Raw genomic sequence first — 23,132 nt, forward strand, 5'->3', positions numbered from 1 at the left:
ATATTATATATATCTAATTTTATTTCTGATCATTTTAAAAAATAAATTTCTGTCTTAATTCATTTGGGCTGCTGTAAAAAGTTGCCATAGATTGGGTGGCTTATAAGCAATAGAAATTTGTTTCTCACAGTTCTAGAGGCTGGGGAGTCCAAGATCAATGCTCTGGAAGAGTCAGTGTCTGACAAGAATGCACTTCCTGGTTAGTAGATGGCGCTTTTTTCACTATGTCCTCCCATGGCAGAGCCAGCTTGGGAGATTTCTGGTGTCTCTTTTGTAAGGGCGCTAATCTCCTATGTTCTCTCCTTCATGACTTAATCGCCTCCCAAATGCCCCCCTTCCAAATACCATCATATTGGGTATTATGTTTCAATATATGAATTTTGGAGTGGGGGACACAAGAATTTAACCTACAGCAATTCCCAGAAGGAATTGGTTGAGTTACTTGAAATTACTGGATCAGAAGCAGGAACCTTTTTTAAGTCTTTTGGTTTGTAGCATCCATTGGCTTTCCAGAAAGCATGTGCCTCTTGATTAAATTTAGCCATGATGACAGAGCCAGTCCTTTGCTGATGCTGGTTCGGTTACCAATGATAAACGCTGTTTTTGAACTTGCGAGAGTTTCAAAATGAATGGTCAGAAAAGGCTCCACAGTCAGGTGGACCCTGAGCTGAGCCGGAAGGATCCATAAGTTTCAAATAAACTTCCGGCAGAAACACAGGTACAATGGAAATGATACAGCATTTTGTGAAGATAGTCATAACCTAATTTTCCTAGGGTAGACAGTTGCAGCCTGGGATATAAATTCAGAAAAGGCTGTCAGTTGAGACTGAGCTGAATTCCACAGGTAATGGGGAGCTGCTGACAGAGTTTGAGCAGGGATACGAGGAAAACAATGTTTCAGTGGTCATAGGAGTCTTTATCTGGGAAACCAGAAACACCTTGAGCAGTAGCAGAAGATTTTTTAAAATGGTTATCTGTTTTAAAAATTATACATCATATAAACATCCTAAGAATGATTTACCCTAAGGATGTTTAGCATGCAATAGCAGTGTGACCTGTCAGCCTGTGTGGCTCCGGGTTTTACATTCAGGTGGTGTGGCTTGGAGACCACAGTGACTGGATCCACATTGGCAGTCAGAAGCTATTTCACACGGAGGAAATCTCAGTTTTCATGAAATGAAGGTCTCTTTGGCTTTTACGCATTCAGTTACAGTAAATCCTCCTGAGAATTGCCCTAAGAATTTCCTGGTTAGTAAAAATTTTATCTCTTCTGATTGCATTTTTTGCCATTTTAAAGGAAATGTTCAGTTCGGTTCAGTCGCTCATTCGTGTCTGACTCTTTGCGACCCCATGAACCGCAGCACGCCAGGCCTCCCTGTCCACCACCAACTCCCAGAGTTTACTCAAACCCATGTCCATAGAGTTGGTGATGCCATCCAACCATCTCATCCTCTGTCGTCCCCTTCTCCTCCTGCCCTCAATCTTTCCCAGCATCAGGGTCTTTTCAAATGAGTCAGCTCTTCACATCAGGTGGCCAAAGTATTGGAGTTTCAGCTTCAACATCAGTCCTTCCAGTGAACACCCAGGACTGATCTCCTTTAGGGTGGACTGGTTGGATCTCCTTGCAGTCCAAGGGACTTCTTCAACACCACAGTTCAAAAGCATCAGTTCTTCTGCACTCAGCTTTCTTTATAGTCCAACTCTCACATCCATACATGACCACTGGAAAAATCATAGCCTTTACTAGATGGACCTTTGTTGACAAAGTAATGTCTCTGCTTTTTAATATGCTGTCTAGGTTGGCCATAACTTTCCTTCCAAGGAGTAAGCGTCTTTTAATTTCATGGCTGCAGTCACCATCTGCAGTGATTTTGGAGCACAGAAAAATAAAGTCAGCCACTGTTTCCACCGTTTCCCCATCTATTTGCCATAAAGTGATGGGACCGGATGCCATGATCTTAGTTTTCTGAATGTTGAGCTTTAAGCCAACTTTTTCACTCTCCTCTTTCACTTTCATCAAGAGGCTCTTTAGTTCTTCACTTTCTGCCATAAGGGTGGTGTCATCTGCATATCTGAGGTTATTGATATTTCTCCCGGCAATCTTGATTCCAGCTTGTGCTTCCTCCAGCCCGGCATTTCTCATGATGTACTCTGCATTTAAGTTAAATAAGCAGGGTGACAATATACAGCCTTGACATACTCCTTTTCCTATTTGGAACCAGTCTGTTGTTCCATGTCCAGTTCTAACTGTTGCTTTCTGACCTGCATACAGGTTTCTCAAGAGGCAGGTCAGGTGGTCTGGTATTCCCATTTCTTTCAGAATTTTCCAGTTTATTGTGATATACACAGTCAAAGGCTTTGGCATAGTCAATAAAGCAGAAATAGATGTTTTTCTGGAACTCTCTTGCTTTTTCGATGATCCAGCAGATGTTGGCAATTTGATCTCTGGTTCCTCTGCCTTTTCTATAACCATATAATACACATACACTTTTGTAATACACATACACTTTTTTTTTTTTTTAATTTTTTTATTAGTTGGAGGCTAATTGCTTCACAACATTTCAGTGGGTTTTGTCATACATTGATATGAATCAGCCATAGATTTACACTTATTCCCCATCCCGATCCCCCCTCCCATCTCCCTCTCCACCCGATTCCTCTGGGTCTTCCTAGTGCACCAGGCTGGAGCACTTGTCTCGTGCATCCCACCTGGGCTGGTGATCTGTTTCACCATAGATAGTATACATGCTGTTCTTTTGAAACATCCCACCCTCACCTTCTCCCACAGAGTTCAAAAGTCTGTTCTGTATTTCTGTGTCTCTTTTTCTGTTTTGCATATAGGGTTATCGTTACCATCTTTCTAAATTCCATATATATGTGTTAGTATGCTGTAATGTTCTTTATCTTTCTGGCTTACTTCACTCTGTATAAGGGGCTCCAGTTTCATCCATCTCGTTAGGACTGGTTCAAATGAATTCTTTTTGACGGCTGAGTAAAATTCCATGGTGTATATGTACCACAGCTTCCTTATCCATTCATCTGCTGATGGGCATCTAGGTTGCTTCCATGTCCTGGCTATTATAAACAGTGCTGCGATGAACATTGGGGTGCATGTGTCTCTTTCAGATCTGGTTTCCTCAGTGTGTATGCCCAGAAGTGGTATTGCTGGGTCATATGGCAGTTCTATTTCCAGTTTTTTAAGGAATCTCCACACTGTTTTCCATAGTGGCTGTACTAGTTTGCATTCCCACCAACAGTGTAAGAGGGTTCCCTTTTCTCCACAGCCTCTCCAGCATTTATTGCTTGTAGACTTTTGGATAGCAGCCATCCTGACTGGTGTGTAATGGTACCTCATTGTGGTTTTGATTTGCATTTCTCTAATAATGAGTGATGTTGAACACATACACTTTTAAAATTCATCTATATGTCACCATACCTCACATGGCACGATGCTTATGTTATTGAAAAATAAGACTCAGACTCAAGTTTTATTCAGATCTGCTAAAAAAGCGAGTAAGGGGGCCCTCACAAAACTGATGGGGCACCAAGGAGATGCTGATTTTTCTTGGTGTACATTGTTACAAACTACACTAATATGGCAAAATATTACAACTGTGTAAAATACTTGATGGAATTAACTTAGGATAACTATCAAATGTCAAGAGCTTTCATGTAGTGTATAGCTGACATACTTTTAAAAGGATGATATTATTCACCCTGGGGGAGTAACACATTAGGGTGTTCCCAAGTTTGCTGGGGCTTTAACTTTTCCTTAACCGAGGTTTTCTTGATGTATAACTCCATCTCTCATGGGCAGGGCTAGTTTCATGGGTGTGTAACCTGCGTGGTCGCAGAGGCCCTGTGCTTAGAAGGGTCTGGTTCTTCGTGTGATGTTCTTCTCTTTCCATCTTGGAATTCCACATACATTTTGAACAAGGGCTCTGCATTTTCATTTTACACAGGATTCTTGTTGTTTGGTTGCTTTTGCAACCCTATGAACTGTAGCCCACTAGTCTCCTCTGTCCATGGGATTTCCCAGGAGAGAATACTGAAGTGGGTTGCTGTTTCCTTCTCCAGGGGATCATCCTGACCCATGTCTTCTGCATTGGCAGGTGGATTCTTTACCACTGAGCCACCAGGAAAGCCCTTTACACAGGGTCCCTCAAATGATCTAACTGGTCTTGGTGAAAGCTGATTTCATCTTTTCTTGCTGTATATTATGGGCTAAAACATGGTTTGTCCACAGGACCAAACTAAAGTTAGGGGTGAGGGCTGCGGTGAGCTATAGGAGCTTTGGCCAACGCCTCTCATTTCCGTAGGAGGCTAAACTTAGTACAGTAGGAGAAGTGAGGAGAGAGCAGGGTTTCCAAGCAGACAGGCCGCTGGAGCTGGAGTTTCTCCAGGAAGAGCGGTAGCAATGGCTGCCATGCCTGCCACACCCACAACCACGTGAAGCTGATAACTACCAGGCTCTAGCTGATCGCTTCTGGTGCATTATTTCCCTTCACTGAATTTTCTCAACAAACTGCAACGTGAGTATTATTTTTACACATGAAGAATCTGAAGTTTTCAGCTGTCAAGTTGCCCATAATTATAGAGCTGTTAATAGTCATGGTCTTTCCCTATTCACCTTTCTACTGACTTAAGAAATAGCCATTCCTCTTTGTCTGTTGTTAAAATTGAACGCGAGTCACTTATTTGTCAACTTAAAAAGATTCACCATCAGGGAGAGAGCCATAGATTTTGCTTACATGTATGTTTTACTTTCTTTTTCCTTTTTAAAAATATTTATTTATTTTGGCAGCTCCAGGTCTTGCTTGCTACTCTCGGGATTTTCAATCTTTGCGTGGCCTGTGGGATTATTCTAGTTGCAGTATGTGGGATCTAGTTCCCTGACAAGGGATCGAACCCGGGCCCCATGCATTGGGACCGTGGAGTCTTAGCCCCTGGACTACCAGGGAAGTCCCTAGATTGTTTATTTTCTACTTTTTACTTTCAAATAATTGTAGTTTTGCTCTTTGTGAGCTTTTGGATAAAAATTTCCTTACTTTTTCTCCATGGATGCTGCCTGGACAGTATATTCATGCTGGAAGGGTTTTTCCAACAAGAGATAGGTACACCCTGCTTCTTTTCTCAGAAGGTTGTGTCAGTAAACAGTAAACTGTGTTGTATATTTTTTAGACCTCAGCCAAAATGACGTTCTGTTTCTCGATTATTTCTGTTATTATTTTCCTAGTCGTTATGTGTGATTATGTTCTGCGGTAATTCTAAAAAATTATCCACGTTTTCTCTTTTAATTTTGCATTTAAATAACATCTTTCAGTAAGTTCTGTAAGTCTGTAAGTAAATTCAGTAAGTCTGTAAGTAAATTCTATTCTGGACTAACTCGAATTATGTCTCCCGCAGGAAAGCGTCCCTGGCAGCTGACGTGTCCAGGCTTGGGTGCAGTTCCTCACCCAGCCAGAAATACATCCCCCGGAGGGCCGTGCTCTATGTACCTGGCAATGATGAAAAGAAGATAAACAAGATTCCCTCCCTGAATGTAGACTGTGCGGTGCTTGACTGTGAGGATGGTGTGGCTGTGAACAAAAAGGTAACGGCATGATTTTTCCTTACGGTGGGACAAAGAAATGCATTGAAATTTGGTAGCATCGCTCACTATTTGGAAAGAGTCTACCATATTCATCATTTACTGATTACTAATATATTCATGGGCTTCCCTGGTGGCTCAGATGGTAAAGAATCCACCTGCAATGCAGAAGACCCAGGTTTGATCCCTGGGTCAGGAATATTCCCTGGAGAAGGAAATGGCAATCCACTCCTGTATTCTTGGCTGGAGAATCCCATGGACAGAGGAGCCTGGTGGGCTACAGTCTTTGAGGTTGCAAAGAGTCGGACAGGACTAAGCAACTAAGCACAGTATATCAGCACGCATTATATTCTTGACCAGTCCTTGTGTGGGTTCTGAATGTATATGGTTCTTTTCTCCAAGAGACAGGAGGAATCCAGCCAAAATATATTTAAAACTGTGATCTTCAGCATATATGATTATGTGTGTGTGTATAGATAAAGAGATATATGCTTAAAAAGAAAGAGAATTAGATTCCCAATCTGTTTTGGCTGTGATGTTTGCTGGTTTAAGTAAATCAGTTAATCCTAGACTTGTCGTATGAAATTTTCAGATCAATAAGATGAAATTAGGAATTTATTTCTTTTTACTGCTAGGTATACAGTGTAGTGAGTGACCTTATCTCTTCCGGGACAAGTGCCAATAACAAATAGTCTTCAATGTACAAGTCACTGTTTTCCCTCCATACTTAAAGGGCAACTACACACAGAACTTCAAACTTGCTGCTTCTAGCTGATTTTCTCATGGCCTGATCAGAGAAATGCATCTTAAAAAATACCCAGTTTGTAAACAGATACAAAAGGTTTTTGATGGCTGATAATATGATGAATACTTTTTGTTTAATTTTGGTTTGCTTATCTTCATTTTCTAGGTTTTTATAATGAACACAGATTTGTTCAAATAATTGGGTAAAATACATAAATCATTATAATAACTGATGTTGGCATGGAACTTTTTAAATTATAAACATGTTTTCCCTCAACCTTCCTCTGTCCAGTCCCTAGACAGTGATGTTGGGTTGGGAATAGACTGTGGGGCTGGAAGCACAGAGGAGCTGGCCATCTGAAGTTTTATCTATGTGGATAGTTTCTTTTCCTTGGTGATATAAAATAGCATGCTTGTCCTGTACAACTTTCTTGATTAACTGCTTTCCCTAGAGATTCTAGCAAATAGTGGCTTTATTTTTTTTTTTAAGTTAGTTTCCAGCATCTTTCTAATGGTGAAACCAAGGCTTTACAAGTATATCGTAAAGGATTAGAATAAACATGGAATCTAAAAGTGTCTACCCAACATCTTTGGCATGCACCAGAGAAAATACGATTAATCTTCTTTCTCCCACAGATTAAGGTAAATAGGGCTTTTCTTGAAGGATGTAATATGATTCCAGTATTCTCCCTTCCAAAACTCACATAGCGCACTCTAAGATTAGATACTAAACTAATTCTAGTTCTTTGTGACCCAGGGCAATTCACTCTACTTCTTTGCCTCAATTTCTTATCTGTACTGTGGGATGACAAAAATCTTCTTTTGTCAGGGACAGGGATTATAGCAAGGAATGTTTGATAAAATGCCCTCGAGTAGTTTGATTTCCTATAGGAAATAGATTAGATAAATCCTGTAGTAATCAAGATTAGAGGGGAATTTATTTTAGCGTGTAGCCCAGTGAGCCATTCGGTGCTCTGATAAACTTCCAATTATATTTCTTCACAAGCCTTGAGGCTATCTTCCCTCTCCCACCCAAGGATGTTTCCAGCTACCCAGATGAGTTGGAAATATAGTTCATTCCTGCATCATGTTTGCTTACTGTTAATCTGTGTTCTGAAGTGCATCCAAATACCTGGAGCCACTACTGAGGAGGAACCTAAGGAGGGGTGGCGGGAGAAGAGTTTAGGATGGGCAAGTTGTGCCCACTGCCTTGGTAAAGATGTCCAGACAGTCAGAACTCTGCAGTTCTCAGTGCACCTAAAATCTGCGTTAACTGCCAGACACACTGATGAACACAGGCTGAATTGGAGTCCACCAAATTTCCTTTTCTGGTCCACAGAGAGTTCTGGCAAGCCAGGCCAGTACGTGTAAAACACATTTTTTTTTTCTTAAAATTTCTACCCAGGACTTAATTTTTTCTCATACATTTCATTTCATAGCCCCAGTCTGTCAATGTCTTTTTGGGTTTTGATTTCCTTGTCCAACATTTATGTTATCTGAGAATTTGACCAGCACACTCTACAAAAATTTGACAAGTTTCTGATAGAGATGTTGAAGAGGTTGGAGCCAAGTGCTATGCAAGCATGCCGCTAGAAACTTCTGTTCAAGTTTATTTAACAAAGTTTCTTTTTTTTTTTTTTTTGGCCACACCAGGCAGCATGTGGACTCTTATTTCCCTGACCAGGGATTGAACCCATACCCCCTGCATTGGAAGTGCAGGGCCTTAACCACTGGACCACCAGGGAACTCCCCTTAACAAACATTTATATAGTGGTGACTAAATGCTAAGCACTGTTCTAAAGGTTTTAATTTGCATAACATCCCAATGAGTTAGTATCATTATACTCCATATACAGATAAGGTGGACTTCCTTAATGGCTCAGCGGGTAAAGAATCTACCTGCAATGCAGGAGACCGGAAGACTCAGGTTCGATCCCTGGGTTGGGAAGATCCCCTAGAGAAGAGAATGGCAACCCACTCTAGTATCCTTGCCTGGGAAATCCCATGAACAGAGGAGCCTGGTGGGCTACAGTCCATGGGGTCGCAAAGAGTTGGATACGACCAAGTGACTAAGCACAGCACGTATAAGGAAGCTGAACTGTGGAGCGGTCAGGGTCATGAATCAGTTCTGTGAATATGGTTATTCAGTCCCCTGACTTGTAAAATCCAGTCTTTTCACAAGAATAGATAAGAGATTTTTACCTAGTGCGTTTCAAGATCAAGATTCCTTTCTGATCTACACGGTCTAGCAATGCCCTCTCTCTCCCTGTATCCCCATCTCTCCAGAAAAATGAGTTTAAGTAGATGAGACTTGACCTTGAAGAACCCCTGTCAGTACTACCGCATTGTTACCACCTTCGCTTTGAAGTGCTGGAGATACAAAAATGGTAATAGCTCCCATGTACTGAGAATGTAAGACGTGTTATAATAAATACCTTAATTATCTTGTTTACTCCTTATATCAAAGTTTTGTCCAGGGTCCAGGGACGCTTAAATAGCAGAACCAAGATTTGAACCTCCTGAATTTTTGTCAGGAATCAGCCTGAAGTTCACTTGTTGGCATATTACATAGCTCATATTACATAACCTTTTCCTCCTTTCTCTGAAAGTTAGTACCTTGGCTTCTCTTTATCTTTTGTCACCTTTGTATATTCTGCAGTTTCTCAAAGATTACCGACAGAAACATCATATTCACACCTGCAAATTCTTCCAGTGTTTTAGGATTTTAGTGCATTTAGACCTGGTAACTTAAATTCATTTGAAAGGTCCAGTAAGTCTGAAACTTCTCATGTAGCTCTTATTCTTTTTCCTTTCTTGAAGTCACCTTTTAATCATATTTCTTGTTGAATATTATTCCTCTTGATGGAGGAGATAGAGACCATTTTAATGTTTACTTCTTACCATGTTAAAACTCTTTCAAATGATCTAGTTATGGTTTTGCTAAACTGAACTCTTATTGCCTAATTCAACTTTCTTGGCATTATTAAAGCTTAGTCACTTCATTTTATATGTTTCATTTTATTTCTTTTTTTTAGTAATTGACCAATTCCATATTTCATTTGACTGGTTCTGTGGAGTGTGGGCTTGTAATGAAAACAAGAGGCACTTCAGCAGAGCAGTTTATAAGTATATAATACCTTCCAGCAGTCTCTAATCCTGTCCTGTTAATCCAATTTGTGTTTAAGCAGCTCCTTCATGTCAGGGATGGCCTACCAGCTCACCTTCCCAAGCATGGATGATGAAAAGACCATCTCCACTCCCCTCTTATCTTCTCCTTTTCCTTCTTAAATACATGAGGAGATACAAGGCTGTCTAAGCCACTGCTTGCTGGGACACAGTGAAAAGAAGCCAAGTAATGCACAGATTTCTGGTGAATCTCCACGACGCTGGGTGAGGCCGAGAAGGTAGGAGTGAAATAGATAGAGGCAGGGCTCCTGGGCTGCTATTTTAGCTGAGTAAATATTTAAATTTGTTTAATGTTTCAATGTGTAAACTGAAATACTCAGTAAATATTGAGTACCTACTCAACCAGTCACCATGGCAAGCAGGAAGAGAACAAAGAGAGTTGCAAGGTCCCATGTCTCTAAATAATACACTTTTTGAATTATTTTTTCAATTTCAGGCATGATATTGACCCTGTGCTATGGGAGTTATTTCTCACCCCACCACCTGTCTCCATTAGGTGTGAACCTTTCTCATCCTTCACTTGTCCTAATACAGTTATATGTAACTTTGATGAGATTGGTGTTCAGTGTAAAAAGTATCAGAGTTGAGTTATATAGTAATAAACTGATCACCTTTCCTTTTCTGTCAGCCTGTTGTTTTCCCTGGAGTTCATAGTTATCTTTTTTCCCCCCTGGTTTATTTTTCTATTCAGTTGTCGCTAATTCAAAGCCCACCTCCTCCTAATTGTCTGAATCTCCTCTTAATGTGTTTAAAAGCATCTGGTATTTTTTCAGTTTCATCTTCTTGGAGAACTCTCTCCTCTTCTGATCCCCTCAAGCCTGAAGTAGCTGTCCTTCAGGCCTGTAGCACAGTTGCAATCCCAAACTCACCCTTCCCCCACCCTGGGAATTGCCTTCTCCTCTCAGCTGGGTTGGATATCCTGTTTTCTGATTTTTTACATCTGAGTACGATTCGGTAAGGACATCCTCCAGGAGTTTCTGAGAGGAGGTTCCCCTGTGAAGGACAGAAGCGGCTTACGTACAGTCTGATTTTTTCCTAATTTGATTTGTAAAGAGCAGGAGTATGTTTGGAGAGTAGGATCATGAGGGTCTTACATGGATCCTTCAGGAAGCCAAAGGAGGAGCTCTGAGTTGTGACTTGAGGAAGGCTTTTCTATGGGAGCCTGAGCCAGTGAAATCTGGGCTGTCACTCACAGGCAACTTGATTTGAGACCAACAACCCAGTTCAGTGGAAAGGGTAGAGGGCTTGACAACAGATGTCCCACTTAATGGTCCCAATTTCAATACTATTTATCCAGGGAACTTGAGTCCTGTAATCTCTGAGGCTCTGTTTCTTTATCTGTCCCATGAGATTGGTAATAATGAATCCTGTACTACCCACCACAGGGCCAGCTGTCGAAAAGCATTTTGCAAACTTGCAAGTGCTAGATAAATATTGCTTTTCTAAAGAAGTTTTGATGTCATTTTTAAAATAATAAAGCTTAGAAGACTTAAGAGAATGGATATTTAGCATATTCCTTAAGGTGTCTCTTTCAAGTAATTTGATGGTCAAGAACAGACTGTGGAGCCAGACTGTTGGATTCTGGTGTCTGGAGTCTGACATGAGCTTGTCCTAACAGTGTGACCTTGGACAAATTAGCCCATCTCTCTGTGCCTCAGTGTCCTCGTCTGTAAAATGAAGGCAATAATGGTAACAGTAGTATCTACCCCCACAGAATTATATTAAGTGGGTGGGAACTTGTAAAGTGCTTAAGACAGTGGTGGCACATAATGTGTTGAATGAGGAGTTGATAAATACCTCAGAGCAGTTGTCTTAGCTGCAACACTGGCCAGGAGTCTGATGCATTAACTCAAGTCACTGATGCTTGCTTAGAGTGTCGAGGGTTACTGGTATTGGTTGGTCCTCTAGATTCCTGACTCTCACAGGGTAATGTTTTGGCACAGGTAAGTTTTTGCTCTAAACGTTGCAGAGTTTGCCAGTTTTGCTTTTTTTTTTTTTTGCTTCTCTCTCCACTATGGTAGACAAAGAAAAGACTCTAGGGACAGCAAAATAACCACTTTTTCTTTCAAGCTCCTTCACAGATTTCTTAACACTAGGGGGCTCGAAACAGCTATCTTAGAAAGATCTTACTTATTTTTTTTTTCCTCAGGAAAACAAAGAGAAAATTATCTCTCACAAGCAGCTAAGCAGTAGATTTTCACTTTGCATCTCTGTGCTGGGTCCTTGACAGAAAGGAGTAAGAGAAAGGTGGAGGAAGGTGGTCTACTCCGAAAGCCTTTCTCCCCCACTCCACTGCCCCCCAGCAGCTCAGAGCAAGGAAGCAAGGGGCTGGGGGCTGGTGCACAGTGCCATTCTCTGTTATGGGAAACAGACCAGGAGGACAGCCCCAGCTGGGGCTGGGGTGTTGGAGGAGGGGTGCCCTTAGCTGTCGAGGGGAGCCCCTGGTCAGTGGGGGGTTGGAGAAGCACTCCCTTCCCTTCCGCTCTGCACGTAGAGCCCCTTGGGCTGCCAGGAGGGCTATCTTGATTGTGAAAAGCAAGGGGAAGCTATTTGCCTCCTAAGTAACCATCAGTGCTGCAGAAACCCCGGAAGATCACTGCCCCGCTGCCCGGGGCCATGTTCCTTGTTGCTTCCGTTTGTTCTAAAGACTTATTTCTCACCGGCTGTGCTGGGTCTTGGTTGCTGTGCAGGGCTTTCTGCAGTTGCAGTGATCAGGGGCTGCTCTTCAGTCGCGAAGCTCGGCCTTCTCGTTGCGGTGGCTTCTCTTGCCGCAGAGCGCAGCTCTAGGAAGCAAGGTCTCAGTAGCTGTGGTGCACGGGCTTAGTGGTTCTGCGGCTGGGGTCTCCTCTAGGATCCGGGGCCGAACCCACGTCCCCAGCGCTGGCAGGTGGATTCTTTGCCACTGGACCACCAGGGAAGCCCTAGGCCACGTTATTTGATTGCTTCAGCTCCCTCCATCCATCCTGGATACAAGGACCTCTGTAAGGCCTGAAGGACTGTGGTTGTAGAGAGACAGTTGGAAATAACACCATGGAGATGAGGGGAGTACGACTTTGTTCCCCACAATAAACCACTTTCTAAGTACTCTGGGGGCTTCGTGTCTATGTACTTATGTGTGAGAGCACACACACTTGCACAAAAGGGAGCCAATGAGAGAGCTCAAATTAGAATACGTAAGTTCAGGGAAGGAAAAAAGGTTAGAAAAAAAAGGCAAGTAAAAGCATTACAGAGGAGTCTCACCAGGACTCCTGTGGTCCTGTCAGACTATATGCCTGTACACGGACTATGCAGGACTCACACCTGTCAGACTCTGCAGAACCCCGGCGTCACGCATTTGCAAGTGTGCGTGCGTGCTGGGTCTCTACAGCTGTGTCCGACTCTTCGTGACCCCATGGACTGCATCTCCTGCACTGCGGGTGAATTCTTTACCTCTGAGCCACCAGGGAAGCCCATTTGCAAGTGTGAAAAGTGAAAGTGTTAGTCACTCAGTCGTGTCTGAATCTTTGCAACCCCGTGGACTGTAGCCCACCAGACTCCTCCATCCATGGGATTTTCCGGACAAGAAGACTGGAGTGGGTTGCCATTTCCTTTTCCAGGGGATCTTCCCAGCCCAGGGATCGAATCTGGGTCTCCTGCATGGTGGGCAGACAGGGAAGCAGTCAAGAGTTCCTCATTAAGAAACACAAAATATTGGACTTCCCTGGGAGTCCAGCAGTTAAGACTCTGCCCTTCCACTGCAAGGGGCCCAGGTTCCATCCCTGGTCGGGGAACTGAGATCTCACATGCCGCTTGGCCGAAAAAACAAAAACAAAATGCAAATATCAATATCAAATATCAATCAAGGTTGCTGACTTATCTTTAATCTTCAGGTAATATAAATATGAGTTCCTGACACTCTTCGTGTTAAATCAGTTAACCCTTGAGCTCCTCTGTAGAACTCTTAATTGCTTTTTTTTCCTAACCTTTTTTTCCTTCCCTGAGCTTACGTATTCTAATTTGAGCTCTCTCATTTGGCTCCCTTTTTGGCAAGTGTGTGTGCTCTCACACATAGGTACATAGACACTAAGCCCCCATTTACACTTACTATATGCATACACAAATCTACTGGGTTAAATTTTAAATACTCCAATGCTTTCACTTTGGTTGAAATAAAATAGTAGAGTAGCGAGGAGGTGTGTTGTCCCAACAGGGAGAAAGCTAACTGACATTCAGTGAATGATTCAATGTATACAAGGTGTGGGGAGCCAACGCCTCTTCAATAGGGGAGTGAAATTAGGATAGGAAGGTTCCTCTCCCAGGGACCTTGCTTTTATTAAAAGACTTGAGAGCTTGGGAGATTCTTCAATAGGAATTTTGGTGTCTGTGAGTCTTTTGGGAACAGTATGGAGAGATGAAATGTGCTTAGGAACTCTGCAAGGTCTTTTTGATCCTTAAAGGTTCTGATATAAAAACCAATCCAAGTTTTCATAAAAGCAGTCAAATATTTCCAGCCTTTTATTAATCTCTTTGTACCCTTAAATAGTCTCTCCCTTTTGTGGAGTAATTGGTAAAACAGCAACAACAAAACCTCACCTCCCCCTACCCCCATTGTTTTATTCTTCAAACTGGGCATCTTCTTAATGCAAGGATTCAAATACCTTTATTACAGTCATAATAGTCAGCAATTTCCATTTCATAAGCTCAGCAAAATCTCTTTATACAAAGAGATACAGGCTTCAAGTTGCCGGTTATATCTTTTCCAGCAATTTATAAGAATCCAGTTAAGTAAGATGGATTATCTATAACATGATAGACCTGACTGTGGAAAGCCCAGGTCTAAAATTAAAGTTGAAAGAAAGGAACTTAGCTTAAATAAACCAAAACTTGATCATAGTGGGAACTGTAGCCATTTCCTCTGAAATGAAGTAAGAAATAGCTTGGAGACTAGAGTGAAAACCAGTTGACTTATTTATTCCAACTTTGGTTACCAGTTAATGTCTGTTCTTTTTAATCAGGGGACCACAGGTGAGTTTCACAAAATAAGCCCACAATGTTTCAGTTTGCTAAATCTCAGCGACCAAAGAACCAAGCATACGTAACCACCACCAGAATACAGGGACACAGCCGGAAAGCGGACACAGCTGGAAATCTTGCAGTGCAAGTGCTTGATTTCAAAGAACAGTGTTTTGTTCAAGTTTTCTTATTTAAGTGGCCATAGGTCATATCACCTGGATGCTCGCTGTAAGGACTGATGCTAAAGCTGCAACTCCCGTGTTTTGGTCATCTGATACAAACAGCTGACTCATTGGAAAAGTCCCTGATGCTGGGAAAGATTGAGGATAGACAGAAGGAGAAGAGGGCATTGAGGATGAGATGGTTAAATGGCATCATCGATGCAAAGAACATGAACTTGGGCAAACTCTGGGAGATGGTGAGGGACAAAGAAGCCTGGCATGCTGCAGTCCAAGGGGTTGCAAAGAATTGAACATAACTGGGCAACTGAACAACAATAGCAGGTCATATCAAAGTATTAAATAGCACTATGTTTTCAGTAATGAATTAGTGGGTATATTTGAAGGCAGAATTTAAAATTCTGATTTAGAGAGACAAGAAATAATATCCCTATACACCTATGGACAATTAATCATCGACAAAGGAGGCAAGAACATACAAAGAGAAAAGACAGTCTCTTCAGCAAGCGGTGTTGGAAAAGTTGGACAACTGACCGTAAATCGGTGAAATAATTACACACCCTCACACCATACACAAGAATAAGCTCAAAATGGCTTAAGGACTTAAGTATAAGACATGATACCATAAAACTCCTAGAAGAGAACATGGGCAAAATATCCTCTGACATAAATTGTACCAATGTTTTCTTAGGTCAGTCTCCCAAAGCAATAGAAATAAGATAAAAAGTTAACAAATGAAACCTAATCAAACTTACAGGCTTCTGTACAGCAAAAGAAACTGTAAACAAAACAAAAAGACAACCTACCGACTGGGAGAAAATATTTGCAAGTGATGCAACTGACAACAGCTTAATTTCCAAAATATACAAAGAGCTCAAATCACTCAATAACAAACAACCCAATGGAAAAGTGGTCAGAAGACCTAAATGGACATTTCTCCAAAGAAGACATACATACAGATGGCCAAAAGGCACATGAAAAGGTGCTCATCATTGCTACCTTTTAGAGAAATGCAAATAAAACCTACAACAAGGTACCGCCTCACACCAGTCAGAATGGCCACCATTAAAAAGTTTACAAATAATAAATGCTGGAGAGAGTATGGAGAAAAGGGAACTCTCTTACACTGTTGGTGGGAAAGTAAGTTGGTGCAGTCACTATGGAAAAGAATGTGGAAGTTCCTCAGAAAACTAGCAAAGTAATGCTCAAAATTATCCAAACTAGGCTTCAACCGTATGTGAACCGAGAACTTCCAGATGTTCAAGCTAGACTTAGAAAAGGCAGAGGAACTAGAGATCAAATTGCCAACATCCGTTGGATCATAGAAAAAACAAGAGAATTTGGGAAAAACATCTACGTCTGCTTCACTGACTACTGTAAAGCATTTGACTGTGTGGATCATAACAAACCGTGAAAAATTCTTAGAGATGGGAATACCAGACCACCTTACCAGCCTCCTGAGAAATCTGTATGCAGGTCAAGAAGCAACAGTTAGAACCAGACATGAAACAATGGACTGATTCCAAATATATATATATATGATGAAATATTACTCAGTCATAAAAAAGAATGAAATAATGCCATTTGCAGCAACATGGGTAGACCTAGAGATTATCTTGTCTTTGGAAAGTAAGTCAGAAAGGCAGGCAAATACCATATGATATCACTCATGTGTGGAATCTAAAATGACAGAAATGAACATACCTATGAAACACCAAGAGACTCACAGGCATAGAGAGCCAGGGAGGAGCGGGTGGGGGAGGGGAGGATTGGGAGCCTGGATTAACAGGTGCAAACCAGAGTATATAGGATGGATGAATAACAAGGTCCTACTGTTTAGCATGGCTCTTCCCCAGTGGCCCAGCAGTAAAGAATTCAGCCTGCCAATGCAGAAGACTTGGGATGATCCTTGTGTCTGGAAGATCCCCTAGAGAAGGAAATGGCAACCCATTCTAGTTTTCTTGCCTGGGAAATCCCATGGACAGAGGAGCCTGATGGGCTACAGTCCATGGGATCGCAAAGAGTCAGATACAACTAAACAAGAACAACTGTATAACCCAGGAAGCTATATTCAGTATCCTGTTATACACTAGAATGGGAAAGAATATGAAAAAGAGTATGTATGTGTTTAACTGAGTAACTTTTCTACACAGCAGAAATTAATACAATGTTGTAAATCAACTGTACTTCAGTAAAAATTTTAAAAAGAAATAATATCCTACTTTTTGCCAGATATAAGTACATTAGAGCTTCCCAGGGTGGTCATAGTTTCATTCCTATTCTATACCTGCTCTGTAGCTTAGGAAAGATGGTGTTTTTAAAGGGAGAAAAAAAGGAAAGTATGGATTAGTCAGGAGCAAATGTCAAGTCATGAATTAACTCAAGGATGCCTTCTACTGAAGATATGCTGTCTGTTTCAGATATGTTTTTGCAGTTTTTTCCCATTGATGTGACTGAACTCCCCATTCACTGGTGAAAAATTAACCTCCAAAAGTTAGCACTTGAGTCTGAATTCTCAGCCAGATCTAGTCTAAACAGCAGCATATTCTTGGGCAAAGTATTAATTGGCTCCAGATAACAGGGTCATAAAGAACTCCCTAGACATTGTTCAGAAGAGCAAAAAGTCAAGAGAGGAAGATGAGCCAGGAGGCTGGCCTGAAATCAACATGGGCTTCTGTCGGACTCCTCAAACTTTCCCACTACGTCATAGACAAGTGAAGCTAGGGTTGAGCACCAAGAGGCTGTTCTGCTAAGCCTTTTATCCACACCATCTAACCCCCCTTCCCTAGCAGCAGGGGAAGGCTGATGGTCTGACCCATCTGGTGCAGGTGTCAGGGCATAGGGGATGTCAAGAGCTTCTCTTCCCTAGAGTTGTGGATGGATAAATGCTTGAGAGAAGGCAAAGTAGACAAAGTCAATAAATGCAAAAAAAAAAAAAAAAAAAAAGACTATTCCAAATAGCCTCTGAGAGCACAGGGAGCTTGAGGTGGGTATGAAGAACCCAAGTTTGGAGTCATGAGAAGGTTAGGGGGAACCAGATCAAGAACTGCCTCTGATCAGACCAGTCACGCCTCTCTGGACTGAGCCATGACCGGGTTTTTCCATATCTCCCCTGGAGACATACTGCATACGTACTTTCAACTTTGGCCATTCCTGGGCCTAAAGGCAGTTCACCGCAATCATTCTTTCCAGCTCTGCTCTAGCAAGGAAGACCAGGCCTCTTGGAGCTGACCAAGGTGCTGAAGATGGTTTTAGAACAGTATTAGAGAAAGAGTGGCGCTAATGGTAACGAATCTGCCTGCCAGTGCAGAAGATGTAAGAGGCACCGGTTCGATCCCTGGCTCGGGAAGATCCCCTGGAGAAGTCTATGGTAACCCACACCAGTATTCTTGCCGGGAGAATCCCATGGACAGAGGAACCTGGCAGGCTATAGTCCATGGGGTTGCAAAGAACTGGACATAACTGAGCATCTGAGCACAGCCCAAGAAAGAGAACATTTACTGAGTACATATGGACTTTCCAGGTGGTTTGGTGGCAAAAGAATCCACATGCCAACGCAGGAGATGCAGGAGACGTGGGTTCAATCCCTGGGTTGGGAAGATCCCCTGAGGAGGAAATGGCAACCCACTCTCCGGTGTTCTTGCCTGGAGAATCCTATGGACAGAGGAGCCTGGCGGGCTACAGTCCTTGGGGTTGCAAAAGTCGGGTGTGACTTAGCGATTGAAGATGCATGCACTGAGTACGTAGTATTTTCTGTGTGCCAGCACTATTCCTAACTGCTTTGCATGGAGTAACTTATTTCATGCTCTCAGAAACTCTGTGAAAGAGGTGTTATTGTCCCCATTGACTTACAAGGATAGTGAAATACAGAGAGGTTAACAAACTTCGCCAAAGGCACACAGCTAAGGAGTGAGGAGGCCAGTCAGTTCATACCCTGAGATGCACTTTTGGTCACTATACTTGCTAATGAGAGTTATGAACAGAGCCGCAGAGAACCTGCGACATTTTCACAAGTATTGCCCTGACAGAACTGAGTCACAGTTCCCTACCTCAAGTTGCCAAGGTAGGTAGCTGTGGGTTGGCACCCTGGAGAGCCAGGCATAGCATGAAGACTGCTTGGGTGCATATAAGAGTGAGTGGCTCCCACACCCTGTTATAATAGCCATCACCCCTTAATGTAATGATGTATCCCGTGTCGGCTTCCCTGTCAGCATTGTGAAGAGGGTGTCACTGCATCCCCTCCCCCAGCTTACCAGAGAGCTCAGCAAACATTTGATGAACAAGTGAGTTACACGTGATCAATAGAATATTAACTGTTATTAACCCATGTATCATTAGTATTTCAACATCAGTAGAAGCATTGTTACAGGACTTATAGTTCCTTTGTACTTTATATTTGTCATGCCCTGTCTTGCAAGCTATGTGAATCCTGGAGTGTATCTTAATTTTTTTCTTTATTTAATTAAGTGTATCTTAAGTTATTTCCTTCTTCCTTTAAGACGAGCGCATCTGGTCTTAGTTGCGGCATGTGGGCTCTTCATTGCATCACGCGGGATCTTTCACTGTGGTGCATGAACTCTCGAGTTAGAGTGCTTGGGCTCAGTAGTAGCTCCACAGAATGTGGGATCTTAGTTCCCAGACCAGGGACTGAACCCACATCCCCTGCATTGTGAGGCGGATTCTTAATCACTGGACCACCAGGGAGGTGCCCTCTTAATTTCTTATAGAGCATCTATACAGACAACATGAAGCAAACATCTAAGGTCATGTTTTAGGCAGTTTGAATGCCTAAACACATGTGTGATTAAATTTTATTGCATGTTAGATTTGAGATCTTGCACTATATTTTAGATTTGGGATTTTACAGTATCGTAGGCAGGGAGCTCCACCGACATGAAAGTAACTTTGAACATCTCTTTAAAAGGGTGCGCTGTTCTGTGGTAACAGAGCTTGTAGTGGCAATTATAGCATATTCCAATCAAATTTCCCATTTGAGAGCTTATGTGTTGTTTGATATTTGTCAAACCGTGTTTTTGTTGTGTTGTCTTACATGTAGAAGACTTCCATATCTGCCACGTTAACTCCAGAGTGTGTGTGTTTTTAAACAGCACTCCGCAGCTGAGCCCTTGGAGGACCGGCCTATTTTGACAGCTCCCCTTAGTCCGTGTATCACCAAGCTTGTTCTCTGCCAATATGTTTCACATGATTCTGGGGACATGTGTAGCACGCCTGTGCAACTTGCAAACACCCATACATTATTATAGTAATAATTGGGTTTTGATGCAACTGGAACTCAGTACTACCAAGCCGCCAGCATTTCCTTTTGGCTACCAGTGCTAGGCAAGGAAATTACAGTCTAACTGTCTTCCTGTTTATTGATAAACAAAGTGGCCAGCCCAGCAATGGAGCCTGATTAGCAGTTTGCACCCTTTGTGAAAGGATAAACAGAACCCTACTGTTTTCTGTGTTTGCCTGCAATTTGCATCTTTAAAGAGGTTGGGTTGCCCTGAGATGCATGTTCAACTTCCCGGTGCCTGGATAGTCTTTGATATGTTACATGTCAGCCTCCTTTTTTTCCTCTCCTTCATCTTGAAACAATATTTGCCAGCGCATCTCTGGTCCCATCTGGCCTACCATAAGCTTCCCGATAGTCACCTGTCTGAAGGAGGAGGGGGTGGGCAGGAGCAGGAGAAGAAATATGTCTCCGTTTCACTGCCCTTGAATTTTACGTTCCCAGAAGGCCCTTTAATGCCGACTCTACTGCACTTGTGAAGAGAGGATGATAGGAGAGTGAACAGCCAAAGACAAAAGGGAATCTGCTCACTACTCTCTCTGGCCCACAGGATCATTTCTGGGTCCCCTCTCTTTCTCTTATCTTCACTTATCCTCCAGAAAATGCCCTCCGCCTTTGTAAACTGAAACACAGTATTAGCCTTCTACCTTGAGTTTAGTACAGTGTTCTGAAATTTATTCTAACCTAATTAGGGTCTTAAACTAAATGGTAAGAGACCAAGTAGTTGACTCCCTCCCTATAATTATTTTCAAATGAAAGAAATGAAGATCATTTTAACTTGAATTTGCATGATGGAAAAGGGAGCATTAATACATGTAAACATGGATTAATCTGTTTAAATAAACTTTCCCCATAATCCTCACCATATGTAAACAACATTTGTTCTGCCTTAGAGATATTGCATGATTGGACCCACGAGACTCCCGTTATCCCACTGAACAGTTTCCTTTTATAACTTCAAAAGCAATGTTACATATTTATTGGAGGTTGTAGGGTGTTAAGTGGAGTTAGACACAAATTGTACCTCAGCTCTTTCGTTCATGCCAGTAGGGATTAAATTAGATTTTATAGCTGTTGTAGAAGTCTATTTGGTAGCTAACAAGTGGGACTTTAAAATCCTGGAAAACATAATCCTATTATAAAACAGGCAGCTGAATTAACATTACCCAGGAAGGTTCTCTTCATGGATTAGCATTTTTTGACAATAACAAAGAAAATCATCACATTCTATGGGGATATTGCATGCCTTTCTTGAAAGTCAGAACGGCGAATTGGGGAAAGGGAACAAGATAAATGACCAAACATGCTATGACTTAGGCTCTTTCTTTTTTACGAAGAGCAGTGGAGGCTGGGAGGTAAAGCTGAGCGTGGCCTTGTCTGTAATTCTGGCACGCATTCTCGAATTGGAAATGTGGCCTTGCTGATTTCCATGTCGGCGCCCCAGCTTTGGCTGTAGATGGTTATCTGCATCAGTAATTCCCTGCTCCTGGTTTCCTTATATGCTCACTAAAGGGCACAAAGAATTCATGAATTATAGCACAAAGTGGTGGTGGAAGAAATATTTTGCTACTTTGCAAAATCACCAACACTTTTTCAGTTATCGTTAGACCCTGAGAATCTGAGAATTTTAGAGCTGGGAAGGACTTTGACATTTATTTTATTTAATTTTTGTAGTCCTAGTCCAAGTTTTGCTTTAAGCACCACAAGAAGATGGATCTTTCTCTCATACACGCATACAAACATACACTTAATAGTGGATGAGTGGCTTTTTTTATTTTTAGAGAAGAAACTTCCGTAAGTCTTAGCCATTGGTTTTGGCTTGCTGGTGAGGGTTATTATTAGAGCTGGCAGGTTTTGCCAATTTTCATTTGCACGGGTATCATCTTAGCAGATAATCACATGGGCATCAATCAGTGGCATATCATTGTGTGAGATAATTGCACGGGCATCAATCATGTGTGTATCTGAAGCAGGTCATCACGTGGGCATCGATTCCATGTATCGGGACAAAGGTAATTGCATTAGAAGCAGGGGAGGGCGTGTCTTCATGGCAGTTAATCACACGGGTATCAATCACTTTAGGTACTGAGGTAGATAATCCTGTGCATATCCGTCTCATGTACTAATGTGGATAATTATGTGGATATCAATCATGTCAACACGCTGGTTTTCTGGTAGAGGTTTCCATGCAGAGCAATCGTGTCATATGTTTGCTTATGTTGGCAAGGAGGACGCGTGTCCTGGGCACACACCAGGGCTGGTGGCTTGGGAGGTGAAGAAACAGCGCCATCCCCAAGGCTTCCCCAGTAGAACACAGGAAACTCCATGGTAAAAGAGCCTTTTAAGACTCTTGTCTTAAGGCTTTGTCTCCTGCAAGAGTGGAAACATTCCCTGGGAAGAATGTGAACCAGTGTAGAGGACATTTGTGGTTTACCCTTAAGCAGCTATTTTTCTTTCCTCAGAGGTCAGCTCCTCATTTCTATTCTAGCTCAGATTATCTAGGTGTGATCTCAGCCCCCAAGGAATCTGGGGTTCAAGACTAACCAATCAGCGACATGCCACTGGCCACGGTGATTGGCTCAGGGGGATTAGCCAGTCCAATTGACCTTAGCCAGTCCAATTCACATTTTTAGCGGGTAGACTCCAAGCAAAGTTCAAATAAACAAATTCGATGGTTAATGAGAACGAGGGGGAAAGGCTTGGCTCATTCACAGACTAATCATCTTTTAAGTAACCCCTTTTTGCCAGTGATGTACACATGTTCTCTCTCACACGCTGCAGGTAGATATTCATGAAATGAATGCATGCGTGAATGAAAGACTGAGCAATTGGTCCCTGGCCGGGAGGTGTGCCCAGGACTTAAGGTCTAGGGTTAGTGCTGTTCTCCACTCCAGTCTTCACATGTGCCCTTCCTTCTGCTCAGCATCCTCTCTGCGTCTGACAGGGAGCATCTGAACTCAGAGGCCTTCCAGGACCACTGGGACTCGGTGATTTCCCTGGCTCCACGCCCCATACGTACTTTCGCTTCTGTAACATGCATCACCCCTGTAACACTTGTACAGTGCTTCTCTTTGTCTCTAGACTGGAAGCCCCATGAGGGCAGGAATTCAGCCTGGATCCTTAGCAACCAGCGGTGTTTCCGCATGTG

At 42.4% G+C, this 23,132-nt stretch overlaps 1 protein-coding gene across 4 annotated transcripts in view; it reads left to right on the plus strand.

Annotated features, from left to right (window-relative positions):
• CLYBL (citramalyl-CoA lyase) overlaps window positions 1–23,132 on the plus strand; it is a 229,665-nt gene that overhangs the window by 114,479 nt on the left and 92,054 nt on the right. For all 4 annotated transcript variants that reach the window (XM_043892489.1, XM_043892487.1, XM_043892485.1 and 1 more), the window contains exon 2: window positions 5,407–5,593. In XM_043892489.1, coding sequence (XP_043748424.1) covers window positions 5,407–5,593 — 187 coding nt within the window. The remainder of the gene's footprint in view (window positions 1–5,406; window positions 5,594–23,132) is intronic.

This window comes from Cervus elaphus, chromosome 30 (genome assembly GCF_910594005.1).
Source record: "Cervus elaphus chromosome 30, mCerEla1.1, whole genome shotgun sequence".
Taxonomy (NCBI): domain Eukaryota; kingdom Metazoa; phylum Chordata; class Mammalia; order Artiodactyla; family Cervidae; genus Cervus; species Cervus elaphus.